General features: G+C 41.7%; 1 protein-coding gene across 2 annotated transcripts in view; it reads right to left on the bottom strand.

The window, feature by feature from the left end:
* Nucleotides 1-1838: 1838 nt before the first annotated feature.
* Nucleotides 1839-14686, bottom strand: part of LOC119696238 (ubiquitin-conjugating enzyme E2 E1) — a 46336-nt gene continuing 33488 nt past the window's right edge. For both annotated transcript variants that reach the window (XM_038125972.1, XM_038125964.1), the window contains 3 exons: nucleotides 10796-10928; nucleotides 3672-3819; nucleotides 1839-2756 (listed from right to left, as the gene is read on the bottom strand). In XM_038125972.1, coding sequence (XP_037981900.1) covers nucleotides 2659-2756; nucleotides 3672-3819; nucleotides 10796-10928 — 379 coding nt within the window. In that variant the 3' untranslated portion in view covers nucleotides 1839-2658. The remainder of the gene's footprint in view (nucleotides 2757-3671; nucleotides 3820-10795; nucleotides 10929-14686) is intronic.

The following is a 14686-nucleotide window of genomic DNA, read 5'->3' as shown; positions in this document are numbered from 1 at the left end:
TAACAGCACATCACTAAAGCTGACCCTTGAGCCAAAGGAGTGCAGGCTGACAAGTCAGAATGAACTTCAAATGCCTGAAGATGGAAAGAATGGGGATGACTGGTTCCTGTGCAGCTCTGCATGCTTCAGACTCGATGCCAACTCTTCTGCCAAGACTGATGTCACCTGTAGGCTGCCAGAGCTGTGCAGTGCAAGTGTAGCTTGCTCACTTGCTCCACCGGACTCCCAGGACTCGACAGTGTTTTAAGACAGGCAAGAGAAACAGTATCTTCTAAATTACTAAGGCCATTTTTCCAAATAGGCTACATAAAGGCAAACACATTTTCTTTGATTTGGCTAAATGTACAGTTTAAATCATTCGAGGCATTCAGATTAAAAAAAAAAATCACTACCATTTTCTTTCATAAACTTACTCTGATGTTTTTCTAAATATCATAGTGTTTTACTGAGAAGTGATGAAAAATCTAGTGTCTGCTCTACAAATGATATGCACACAGTGGCTGATACTGAGTAAAAATTAAACTTGCTGTAGTAGAGTTTTACACAGGGTGAATAAGCAAAGTACAGAGTATAACGTAGTACCTGATGGGCAGAACATTTATTTTGCTCTTCCTGTTCCACTGACTCAAACCCTGTTCTAGGTCACTGGGATCACTTACCTTCTGCAAAACCAGAGTCCCTTCACAAGATAATGGAGAAAACTTATTATAAAGAGGAAAAACAAATTAGTAAACTAAACTCTCTTTCTCTAAAGCCTCTACCCTACTGAATAAACAGTGTACAAATCACTCGCCCCCACCATTTACAGCAGTTAATTTGACATGTCCTGGTGGCACAAAGAAAGAAGCTGGCAAAAAACTACTGAGATTAAACCGTTTACCTCTTTACTCAGTAGAGGAGAAGGAAAGATTACCAGAGATGCTCCTAGTGTGATGTAGCTATGTACCAAACAGGTAAACAGCTCGAGGGAGCTCATACAGCAAAACATGCACTGTGTCAAATGACAGCAGTTCAGCCGATGAGGGTACAGTGCTACTACCAACCCATCGAGAAGGAAAGGACACCTCTAAGTAACAGATTGCTTTGGACCAAGTTAGATTTGCTCTGTATCTAGACAGGAAGAGAAGTATGTAAATGAAATACATACAGAATTTATTTTAAAATCTGAGAGCACAGACAACCACCCAGCACTCACAAGAATGTCGCAAGGTGAACACTTGCCATGAAAACTGAATCTGTGCTTCCGGCCTTTACCTTAAGGGAGCGGTCAGAAATGCCATCTCCACAATTAACTACCCTGTTGCTACACACCTCAGTGCAAACACTATGTCTCTAGGAGATAATCTTTATAGGTAGTTAAAGGATGTACAGATACTCCTTTATGGTGTTGTCTGCTACCTCACCAGGACATGATTCCTTCTCTTCCAGGTGTGAATACACCACTCCACCAGAAAAGCATCAAGACATTTTTTTCTTCCTTTTACTTCCTGCTTCTTTCCCTTACAGATAGCTTACACTTTTCTGGTTGTACTTTCAAACAACATGCCAGTCCTGCAGAGGCAACACTGTGAAAACTTAAGCTAAAAAGTAACTATTGTGGACTCTGTGGCAAGTTATTTCCTCATGGCCAGGTCCCTGCACAAGACTTAGGGAACAGTTGTAAAGGTCGTGTGCTGTCATTCATTGTATGGTTGTCTAGAACTGTGTTCCTAAAATAGCAGCAGTCAGTGCACTCACCTGCAGATCTCCCTTGTCCTTAACCACAGCATAAACCCTCCAAAGCTTACAGAGACACTATTCTGGCAAAATGATAAAGCAAGGGACTAAGCAGAAATCTTTTCTTCTTTTTTTTTTTTTTAAACATTTTTTATTAGCACAGTAACAAATGCAGACTTAAGTAGCCCACAACATACAACCAATCCACTGAGTGACTCCTATTCCACACCTTACAGTTAAACAGCTTAAGGTATTTCACTACAGGTTACCATAAGTCCTGATTAAACCCTTTATTCTTTTCACAAAGATAGATTGGCTCATAAAATAATACATTAACTACTCTCATTTCATATATGAGGCCATATATCCACCTCTCCATATCACAGATCATGAGATGACAGTCTTTAAAAAGGATTTGTTAAATACAATGTGCCCTCCATAGGGAAAAACAATCCAAACATCTTTTTACAAAAAAAAAAAAAAAGAAAAAAGAAAAAAAGGTCTCAACCTAGAACAAAATAAATCCCTCAAACCCAAACAAACAAAAAGCAAAAACAGTGTGTAGAGTCTTGAAAGGACTTTTACATAAATGTCAACCTATGTACCTGTACAAAATTAAGCTGTTTTAATCTTTTACATATTGCAAGCAAACTGAAAACCAAAGAAGTCTAAGAAGTTTACATTCTTCTCGGTACTATATGTGAGCTAATATTGCTGAACTAATTACAGTCTTAAAGTATGCTATTCCAAATCCTAGCTGTCTACTGTAGCAAGATACCTTAAGTTACAACAACAAAATCTTAGGAAATAAAAGACTGAATAAAATCTGTTATAGAAATACCCTACTCTTTACCAGCACCCTCCCACCCCCCACCCCTTCAAAATCATAAGCAGCTCTTTCCATCACAGACAAATAATGTAAGAGTTTGACGAAAATCCAATTTATGTAGCGTATCTTTTGGTCCATTGTCTGGCCATTCTGTCATGCTCTGCTCTGTTAGTCATATACTGAGTGGCAATGCTTCCAACCAGGGGGTCAGCTGAAAAGGAAACACACCGCTTATTTCAGACAAGTTACCCAATAAAAGCTTTTAAATAAAGCTGAAGTGTAAATTTCATACAAGGCAAACACGCAGGGTAAGGTACACTCTAACAACCTAAACATACTGAATTGATAATTTGTGTATTCTCTGATTTTGTGTATTTATGGTGATGTACTAATCTGTAATTTAATAGTGTGAAATGCCAATAAAGTTTTAAGAAGTTTAAGGCACAACAATCATTCATATTTTGCATTACTGAGAGTTTTCACCAATTCATGCATTTCAGGTTTATTTTCTTCCTTCTAAGGGTGCCGAGATACTCATGCTAAGTGTACTTGTAACAATGTAAAGCTGCCTTCTAGGAAAGATAAAATCTCAAGAAGGGGTTTAGTACAACAAGTTTAGTACACTGTGAAATCTGGCCTTTCTCTCCTCTTTAGACATATAAAAATGCAACCTGTAAAATGGCTCTGGAAATGAAGACATTCCTCTTAACTCTTGTGGACAGCGGGTGGGTTAGAGCAGCAGCGATGACCACTTGTGGCATAGTTGGCCACTTCTTTTAAATGGATGACGGAAAGTAAAAGGTCAATCCCCGGGTTCAGAATTGTTTGTGGCTCTTCAAGCTCCATTACTGATTTACTGTAGTCCTACAGAGCAGCAAAGGCTGCGTTTGGAAGGGGAAGGAGCTTTCACGTGCAGGAGGATCACTTGTTTCCCCATGGGTCAGCCTGAGGAGCAGTGAACAGCAGGCTGGTAAGGTGTATCTCCCTCCACCACCTCCAGCCCCTCTCTGACTGCCCTGGAGAGGAAAATGTGCTCCACTGGAGGCATGAGCTGAGCTGGCTATACCAATGGAATGGGCCACATTGTTTAGGTGCTGGGAGGAATGCAAGGCGCAGGTGGACTTACCGGGGTTACAGTCTGTGAGGAGGGAGCAGATGGAGAGGAGAACTTTAGAAATGGTTAACGCTGGACTCCAGTTGTCTTTTAAAATGTCCAGGCAGATGACGCCTTGGCTGTTAATGTTACAGTGGTAGATCCTTGTCCGGAACGTTACCTGCAAGAGAGGGGTGTGAGCGGGTGTGCCGGGGTGCCGCCGGCCGTGGCGATGGACGGCACAGCAGCCCCGAGCGAGGGAGCGAAGCGGCGCCCGGGCGCGCCGGGGCCCGCGCTGACCCACGCCGAGCTCCCCGGGCCGCCGCCGCCCTCTCGCGGCGGAAACAAGAAAGAGCTGGATTTAGAACAGAAACGAGTAACAGGCTCAGGAGCCGACTTACACAGTCAACGCAAAACCCACGTCGCGGTGGGTTTAATTTCTTTTTCTTTTTCTTTTTTTTTTTAATTAATTTTTGTCTTTTTTTTTTTCCCAGAGACAAAAGGGCCCAGGGCCTTAACACCAGCATTTTTCTCCTTCTGGACTCCTAAGGATTTGTAAAATCCTCCAGACAGGCCAAGGCACTTGGAATCACAGCTTCCATCACTTCCAAGAGGCTCAGCAACAGGAGAAGTTAGTTAGATTTACTTATTTTCACGATGTGACTGAGCTAGGCAGCTTGCCATAGAAGCGATCCAAAAAGGAAACACAAGCACCAGGAGCTGTGCTCAGAACACCACGGGACCCTGCAGAGGGGCCTTACCCTGACTCACTGAGTGAACAGCGACAACAAATTTGGTGCAATTTGCATGGATTTAGGATTATGAGCATGAATAAAGGCTGGTGGGTTCATGTCCTAAATTCTCAAAATTTGTCAGCTATCCAGACCTAGAAATTTTATTGTCTGTTTAGAGGTCACAGGAATATTTGCAAATCACACTTGGTAAGTGTGTGGTATGACAAGAACACACCAGTGCTTTCTCTTGAGATGGGGCCAGCCCACGCATAAAACTTGCCAGTCAATCCTCATTTTTCCTACTGCCTTTCTGATGCAAAAAATTTGCCTGTGACCTTCACTCTCGCAGGCTTGGGGAGCAGGCATGGGGTGGGGTGACAGAAGCTACAGAAGCCTGGTGACTGGCATGTCCCCGTGTACTGAATCCATGCAGTGTTTCCAAGAATGCTCCCAATGCACAGAGCACATGGGCTATTTTTGGACTTGCAAAAGTGGTTACTTGTCACACAGGAGACACCCATACTGCATGCTTGGGGAGATTTTACGCTTTATTTCTTGTGAGCTGCTTGGATTTTGGACTAAAACAGGAAGCAAACAAAGGAAACCCCAAATCCCTGCACGTCTGCACATTATGGGGGAAATAGCAAAACGACTGCAAGAGAGCAGAGATGTGTTACCCTCCCACACCTTCTGCAAAAAGCTGCCACTCCAAAACCAAGAACTCCAGGTGCTTTCTACCTAGGGAGCCTTGGAGGTATAGCAGACGAGAAGCCTAAATGACCTTTGTTTCCCAGATCATCTAATCTTCGGAGGAAAGGCAGCAATTACTCCCTGCAGTCATGTGGAAGTCCACGTGCACCAGCCTGAGCAGAGGGCGGATCTGCCTCTGCTGTACCTGCCCCAACCCACACTGTTCAGGGCAAAACACACTCGTGGCATTTGCAGCTGCTGGCAATGGCTCTGCCTCAGGTTCCTGAGCAGCCCTCAGCCCAGCCCTGCTGCTTGCTCAGTATTTCTGTGTTTGACCTGCACCTTTGGTCTCCTTCCAAGAAGGTTTCTAATTGTAAGCGAGGTAACCATTTTGACCGTTTAAACACTTCCAGAAGGGGAAGCATAGAGTATTTCCACCCTATAAGGACCAAATTAACATAGGTCAACAGTTCTAATTTGTAAAGACAGAAAGTTGTTAATCCTGATTCTCAGCACAAAAGCTAAATACTTTGTAGACAGTCTCTCAGTCCAGTTGACTAATAACTGATAACAAAGCATGAATGCTGTTTGCCTTTAAGAATAAGATTTATTTTGAAGTTATTTTTCATGAAGGAGGGGAAAGTGAAAATGAAAGAAGACTCCTATACACTCGCAGAACAGCCTGGTTCCTTAACACACCTTAAGATACAATCCTTAAAGGATATATCTGTGGCACTGAAAGCAGTTTTCTCCAGTTAGAGCAACTCTAACAAGCACTGTGGAAAAAAATCTAAATTTGTTTTCACTTTAGCGGCAACTCAGAACTAGGCTGGTGTTAGACACATAGTCCAGTGTTTGCCATTTATGATTTTAGCAGATGGCACAAAAGCCAGCAGTGCAGGGAAAGCAAATGGAACTGGAAGAGGGAGAAACTGGAGGCCCACTTGAAAACAAACAAAAATATTTAAAGTAAATGCTCATTACACCCTTAAGAGGAAAAAAAAAATTCACATCAATCTAGTACATTCAGACCAAAATCAAAAGCAATGGAGTTACATGGAAGGCAGTGAAGAGAACAGCATGTGGAATAGCAGAAAAATATAGTGTAACTGAACAATCCTTTGGAAATGTCCCACCTGAGATTACATTAATGCAGTAACTACATGGAGTTAAGCACAGCTTTTGAAAAGACATAAAAGAAGCTAATCTAAACCTTACCCTGAAGTGATAGCAGAGGTTAATTTACACAAGCAGCAGAATAGGAGTGGGTGGAAGGAAGTGGTTAGAGGTTATTAATACAAATGATCAAAGCACACACCCCAGGTCAACACAAGCTACTGTTTTCACCTCAGTAAATGAAATCAAACCCAACTGTAATGTAACTCTTGGGAAAATGTCCATTGTAATAGTACTAATATTGAACTCTTAAAGTCTAATTATACTTGTTTACTGGATTCTCCTAAATCCAGGCACACCCAGCACGTGCCTGACTCATTTGCTATCTGAAACAGACAAAACCAGAATGCAACACAAAATGAGAAAACATAAAAAACAGAGAACAGATTAACGCTAACATTTTAAAGGTGTTGTGTAAAATGCTCAATTAGAAGCAAAAGAACTCCACTATACATATTTAGGACATGAAGGAGAGTATCTGTCCCTGTATCAGATTACTCCCACTGAAGTTCCTTGTACTGTGCAACACATTTCCAAGTCAAATTTTAAGATCTTTAATTTTTCCAAGCTCAAGCACAGTAGTGCAGCCCCTCTTAATATCCTCACAGGAATCTAAACATCACTTCTAGCACAATCTTTTGGCTCTCCTACAGGAACATCCTCTCCAAAAACATTTGCTCCAACATACTGAATCAAGCCCTCAGCTGGAGCTAGACCCAGTCCTCAAAAGCTACACCTGTATATCCTTTATCACACATCTCTAAGATGCTCATCAACCACACAGTATTTGTCAGTGTTTATGCCTCAACACCTTCTCTCACACATATTCCCAAGGACTTGGAAGCTTGCCAGGATGACCATTTTCACCTAATTTTATTTAAGAAAGTAAATCCTTTAATGGCATTTTAGTTTCAGGTTATGAAATGTGTTCAATTACAGGCACTTCACCATTGGCAGCCCACCACGGCAGGAACTGTCCTCACAGGAGTTGCCAAAGACTCACAGAGGTTTTCTTCCACAGGTGTCATACAGTGCTTACCAAGGAAGATTCAAGGATTGCTAGTCCTTTTTCCTTACAGAGCTTCACCTTTTCAGAGATCAAGGCTTTTAAAATGGCATTCTACTCTATTTTAAAATTACTCTACTGTTCTGTGAGAGCCTATCATCAAAATGATATACACTGGGTTTTGTTTCAACTAGCTGCTTCCTTATTTCTTGCCCTAAAAGGCACTTACAGGAAGGCTACTGTAATTACATTAGCCTACCACTTAAACATAATCCACAGACAGTATTTACTCTCTACTGCAAGTAGTTGGACAGTCTGAAATCAACAAAATAGCAGGAATAAAGCAGGAGCGATATGATAATCATATTTTCCACTTTACCACTGATTAACACCAGTGTAGATTTTAATACAGGAGCAGCTGTGGTTCTCAAAGGATGGTTCTTCATTTCAACCTGTCCCAGTAGAAAAAGTGTGTTCTATTATAGCAGCACATTGCTTTCTCCTGTATATCATCTCAACGAGACTGAAGTTCCACGTATTTTACTTCCATGCCTGCATGTGGTTTGTAAACTGACTTGGACTTTGCTAGATAAAAAACTCCATTTAAATGAAACTGCTCCAATACAGTGAATCACCCTAAACTCACCTTTTAAGGTCTCAGTAAGTGGTGCCTATCTGTTTGGTGCTTTAATCCCACCCTTCTTTTCATCTGGGTGAGGGTTTAGATGTAAAGATAAAGACAAAACGATCTCAAAAAGAAAGCAGGGCGGAGCTGGAATGACATAACTGTTTATTTGGTTCTGCATGGGGGAACTTGGCATACAGGGCTGTCTCAGTAACTCCAGCAGTTACAGCATAGTCTTGCAAGGCATCCTACTTGACCCTTGAAGCAGCATGGTGGGAACACATCTGAGAGCAAGGGCTGCAACTCTGGCTGGGGCATTTGCACCATCTATCCTGTCTGTGGCAGATACTTCCACCCAGATGGAGCTGCTGAAGGGAGAGGCTGCAGAGTGGATCTCAGACTACAGGCAGTGTCAAGACCTTTCTGCTGAGCAGGACAGCCAGCAGGACTGCCTGCAAAAGGTGCTGCCCAGGTGGAAAACCTGCAGCAGCTGGCTGAGCTGTAGGAGGCAGTGAGAAGCATGTGTGGCATCAGGGCTGCTGAGGAGGAGTTAAGACAGCTGGTTCCAAACTGCACTGGACCCACATCCTCTGGCCAAACAGCCAGAAACTCCCACCAGCACACAGGGAAGGGAGGGGGCCAGTAATGCAGAAGAATGGAAGCTTGCCATGGCAAGGATCTGCAGGAACAGACTTCCCTCCAAAGACTGAGGTGTTCCCACAGAACCACTTTGCTGCTCTGAGATTGGAAACACCCATCCTATCAGAAAAGACACTAAAGCCAAATAAGGCAGTCCTGGGAGTGTCAAGAAAGGACTCTGGAGCATGGATGGTTTTTCATCAATCCTCCTGGTCAAAGGGAAAGGGTTCAAAAGGACTAGTCAAATCTAGCAAACCAACAAATGGTTATGGGACTGGTGCCACAGCCAGGGGCTTGGCTACTTAAACCATGGGACTTGCTTTGGGAAACCTGGTCTGCTGAGCACTGATAGGATCCATCTGTCAGAGGAGGGGAAGGAGCCTGCATGGAAGAACAAGGAGGTCCTGGACAAACTCAAACACACAAAGGAAGTGTACAGAAAGTGGAAGCAAGGACAGGCAGCCTAGGAGGGACAGAGAGAAGTGGGCCTGTGAACTCATGAAGTTCAATGAGCCCATGTGCAAGGTCCTCGTACCTGTGTCTGGCAATCACAAGCACTTGTGAGACCCCACCTGAAGTGTGGCATCCAGCTCTGGGGCCCCCAGCATGAGAAGGAAATGGACCTGTTGGAGTGAGTCCAGAAGAGGGCCTTCAAGACAATCAAAAGGTTGAAGCACCTCTCCTATGAAGAGAGGTTGAGAGAGTTGGGCTTGTTCAGCCTGGAGAAGAGAAGGTTCTAGAGAGACTTTAGAGCAGCCTTCCAAGTGGCCCACAGGAGAGCTGGAGAGGGACTCTCTACAAGGGCATGGACAAGGAGTCATGGCCTTAAAATGAAAAAGGGTTAATTTAGACGAGATATTAGGAGGAAATCCCTTATTGTGAGAATGGTGAGGCACTAAAACAGGTTGCTCAGAAAAGTTGTGGATGCTCCATCCCTGGAAATGTTCAAGGCCATGTTGGATAGAGCTTTCAGCAACATAGTCGAGTAGAAGGTGTATCTTCCCACAGTAAGGAAGTTGGAACTAGGTGATCTTTAAGGCTGCTTCCAACCCAAACCATTCCAGGATTCTATGATGTGTCTGAACAAGCTTGGGCTGATAAATGCTTCTGACCTTAGCATAGAAAGCAAAGGTGTAACAAAGCACATATGGAAAAGCAAAAGATCCCTCTTTAAATGCTTACTGGGCTCACAATATAATAAACTGCATACAGTTGGTTGGACAACAAATTATTCAGCAAATTAAACAAAAAAACCCCCAAAACAAACAAACAAAAAACTACTCAAAAGTGAATTAAATTCTGACATGAGAACCATCTGCGAATGCCAGAGAATCTCCAAAAAGGTATGGACAGATGTCAGCAGAAAAGCATTAGAGATCTCCCAAGGCAGACCCTGCTGTTTGTGAAGTGGAACCCTATCTCAGAGATAGAATTAAAGGACCTTCTACCAGAAACCCTGAAGTTATGTGAGCAAGAACAGGCAAACATTTTCCTTAATTTGGCAAGCTTGTATTAATTAGTCTTGTGCAAGCAATTAGCATTGCTCTGTTGAGATGGACTGATGGCCTGAGGAAGTCCTTTCTGCTGCAAGACTAGACCAAAGTCTGAAAGATGGTGCAGTCACTGGCATTAATCTCATCAATCAAACAACTTTTAAGTAGAAAGTTAAACATGCACATAAATGCTTTCAGATACAAGACAAACATCAAGTGTATGCACAAGCACCTCTTGTAACCCAACACTTTTCCTGTGGCCACATATTGGAACACCGGATAATGTTCACTTGCACTGGTATTTGCCTTAGAACACTGGAACACAACAACACTGGAATGTAAGAGCTTCACAAATATAACACACCTACAGAAAGTTTGTTACTGTACAAACAGGTGAACAACGCAAGTGTCCAACAAAACTGGAAAATTAAATACTACTTCGGTGGCCAAAACACATGTAACTTATGCTTACAGTACCTGATTTGTTTGAGAAATAAGTATTTGCAGCATTTCTCCTATTCTCAAGTTTATTTACTTTTCAGTTTCTCAGCCCTGTCCCCATGCTTGCACGAAATGCTTAGCACTTCTTATAAACAGAAGCAGGAAGACAGAAGACAAGCTCTAGGATAATTATCAAGAGGACTGGAAAAGCTGTTAACATTAGCTAACAGAAACTCCTGTAATGTCTAAAATTAGCTTAAGTTTGTTCTTAAGAAGAGTGGATTTCAAATGGGCTGTGTTCCATTAACACTGCATGCTATTCATGTTTAAGATGTTAGCTACAGGTCTCTTACCTTTGGAGGCTTGAAGGGATATTCTGGGGTAAATGTGATGTCAAGGAAGAAAACACCTCCCTCATACACTGAACCTGGAGGTCCTAGAATGGTTGATCTCCATTCATAGATGTTATCACCTTTGGGGCCAGCACTAAAAGAATAAAAAACAAAATCAGTTAGAAATACTACCACAGCTCAAATAAATACGACTTCTTACATTCTTCAAGTATGATTTGGAAGAAATATTTCAGTGTTACTCTTCATACACCACCTGAAGTAAAGACAGGGATTAAAAGAAGACTGAATGCTTTCAAACACTCAGAGATCTTACCTGAACTTATCAGTGCTGCAGACTGTTTAGCAGAGCTGAGAAACTAGAGGTGGGGTATGGGTTCCATTTTCTCTCTCCTGATAGTTACAAGAGCAGCATTGCCCAGAACTACTCCTAAACATACTACACTACCAATACAATACAAGAGGTAAGTTTCAAAGACCAATTTCCTACTGTATTTCAGAAATGGCTCTTCCGTCTCAGTCTTAATAAAACTGTATCACATTAAAGACCATACTAAACAAATTAAGGACTTATGTTCATTTTATTAATCTTGTGTGTTCTTTAAAATTAAAATTAAAATATATCCTGCATTATTGTTAAACAAAGGCTCATAGTATAATTGAAGGAAGCCAAATTAATGATGATGCTCTTCAATGTCAAAATTTTTTACACTTTTATAATTTTACTGCACATGATCTCATGCTGTTGATATTGCTTGCATTGTGGAATTGCATTTTTTAGGGGGAATTAAAATCACTGTGCCAAATTAAAACAGCACTTTCTCAAATTAGCTCTGCTTATTTGAGATTCTGCCTAACTTGCCAGCAGCTCACTACAAGCAGTACAAACTAAAGGTGTTGCAGAGATCAAATGTCTGCTTGGTAAAATTAGTTTTACTGATATCCACAGACACTTGTACTCGGTAGTGTGCCATATGTCACTGAGTATTTCTAACCTATAAAGCCATTAATGGTGTAGGACTCCTTTGCTGGCTCTTCCCTTCTCTACTGCTATGGTAGTATTTTGTTTGTAAGATGCCAGAGCTGGAAAAGCATTTGCATGACGGGAGGTGCTGACATAGCTTTTTCCATCATGGATGTACCACGGTTTCAGAAATCTCTTCTCTCCTTGTTCTGAAGGGGACGGATCTTAACGTTCCTAATACAATGAAAACTAGCCTTGCTCTTCTTTCTTCCTTCTTTTAACAAGGCTCCTCCAAGACAGAAGGTAAAAACCTAGCTCTTTTCATATTATAATAATCACAGAGCAGTATTACTTGAGAGGCAAGGCAATGCAATAAATTCAATATTCACATGACAATGTGCATTTGATTAACATGCAGGAAACCAGAGTAATCACTAAGTGTTAATAACAATGTTACAAACAGAAATACAATTGCAAGAACATAAATTGTCAACAGTGACCAGAGACAATTTTTTCCCCTGCTTTTCCCAGTACTGGTGAACATCTTGACAGCAGGGGAATCAGGAGAGAGAAAGGGAATAAATTCTGTTATCAAACCTAACTTTTTTTTTTCCAGATTAACCTAACAATAAAATTTCACAATATGTTAGTGCTAGATAATCCAAAAATGGTGAAGTTATGACTAAAAGCATGCTTCTAGGGAAAGGAAGGCATGTAACAAAGCAGTAGACAGATTCTCGGCAAATGATGCACCAGCCACAAGGGAAAGATTTTTCTCTCCAGAACACAAAACCCCGCACAGCTCAAGATCAGTATTAAATTAAAGTAAAAGCCATTCCATCCTGAACACTGCTGGCATCCCACTCCACCTTAATAACTTGTCCCTATCCTATGCAGGTCCATATATTTGGGCACTCAGTACTCTCCAGCTACCACTTGTGCGTTAGACTGGAAAAGTGGTGCATTTCGAGGGAAGCTCTGGCTCTGGAAAGACACCAACTCAACTGTGCAAACTTACTGAAAAGGACTCTCTGGGGCACCCTTAGCCACCGCTCCAAGGAATCACCTCTTTATGTGCCTATTAGCAACCTACTGACACACTGTCATTACTGCAAGATGCGCCTGCAATCATCCTCCCCTCCCTCCCTAAAGGTGGAGCTACTGAACGGGAACAGGTACTTGAACTTCGTTAGCACCGATTTACTGTTGGAATTTATATCATCAGAACTGCCAACGGAGAGCACTTCAGCACTCAAGAAATGTGATGTGTGATTAGCACTGAATACAGCCCTCTGAGCCAATGAGAAATATTTCACCATTTCGCATTTTATTTCCAGCTTCAGCCCAGGGGACTGTCAATAAAAAACTCCCACAGACCTAAAAAAATATATTATCATTAGTAATAGTCTTAGAAATCTCTTGTATCCTATTAGGTTTCCAATTAGAGCTATCACTGCACACAAGTAATATACTGCCATATTAAGAGTGCAACATCTTTGTAAGACATCAGTAGGCTTTAACAATGATGTGCTAAGCTCTCCTTTCAAGCTTTTCATAATTCAATTAACAGCGTAAAATAGCTGTGCACGTCCAACTTTTACACATTAACATTGATTTCTTATAAAAGAAAGACTGAAAGAGGATGATGCAAGTCAGCTTCAAGTATGATACTGCTTAGATTTAACTTAGGATTAGTAATATCAAACAGCTCATGAAGACCTAGTGAATAACAGAAAAGTGACAATACTTGACCACAGTGTAAGAACAGTGGCATTAACTTTTGGTGGAGATATGGAAACTGTCAGAGGCTAAAGATTACATTATTTGTTTAAAGTCCTTGCAGTTATCTGCTTCAAAAAGAAATTCACTGATGCATGGATACAGGGCTCACTGGCACAGCTGTCACCTTGCCTGATATGTGTCACCACTACTCAAATTAAGTGTCTAGATCTACTAATACAACACTTTAAAGCTGTCCAACATATGACCACTAGGAAGATAATTTTAACCAATTAAATAGAAACTGTTTCCACTGCAAGATGAGAGTATGTGAGCAACAACTTTCTGTATTAACTCAGCAGCCCACAACCTCTTCAGTTCCAAAGAAAGAAATGAATAAAAGACCAGCAATTCAGAGTGAAAAATGACTCTGAAAGAAAACTGAAAAGATCACGACCATTATTATCCTATCAAGCAGCATGTGTTACACTTCAGTGCAACTGAGATCTCTCTTGGAAAAACAGTGATATATATTCTGTGAAGATGCACTGCACCCACTGTAACAACTGATCCTGATTGTCCCCAATGATGCTAGCTTATCCCCCAGACTGATGTCATGACAGAAACACTCCTTGGGAAATCTCCCAGAGGCAATGTATTGTTCAAGGAGTATCTAATTTTCCAAGTCTAGAAGCAGGAAAATGCAAGGCATTACCTCCTGGTAAATCCAAGGCAGAGAGAAAGAGTGAGATGAAGCACAAGTGAGATGAAGCTCAAAGTCCTGCACGGGCCAAGTCCAAGTGAGCATTGTGCTGCTTTGGAAAAACCTGATCTTGCTCTGCCTCTTTTTGCTGGCAGATGCCATATTCTTTCCCAACTTAAAAATCCAACAGGTAAATTAGAAATGCCTGGAGCAGAGGCTGGGGAGCAGAATGATGCCCAGGCAAATTAGCTGCAGATGCCTGGCAGTACCGAGCAAATGTAAACACAGAACTCTGTCTCAGAGATTCAGTGTTCATGGAGAACACACACACACACACACACACACACACTTTCACAAATGGAAAAAGCTGAAATGACAGTCTGCAAAAAGACCCAGCCTGTGGCTTTTTTGTATTAAGCCTGCCAGATATAACCTCCACCACAGGTCTGCAGTACATGATACCACCCTGATATTTTGCACACACAAACTCAGCTTCTTCCTCTGCCCT

This window comes from Motacilla alba, chromosome 2, assembly GCF_015832195.1.
Source record: "Motacilla alba alba isolate MOTALB_02 chromosome 2, Motacilla_alba_V1.0_pri, whole genome shotgun sequence".
NCBI lineage: Eukaryota > Metazoa > Chordata > Aves > Passeriformes > Motacillidae > Motacilla > Motacilla alba.
Note: the sequence above shows the minus strand (reverse complement) of the source record. Positions and strands in the feature narration are given on the sequence as shown.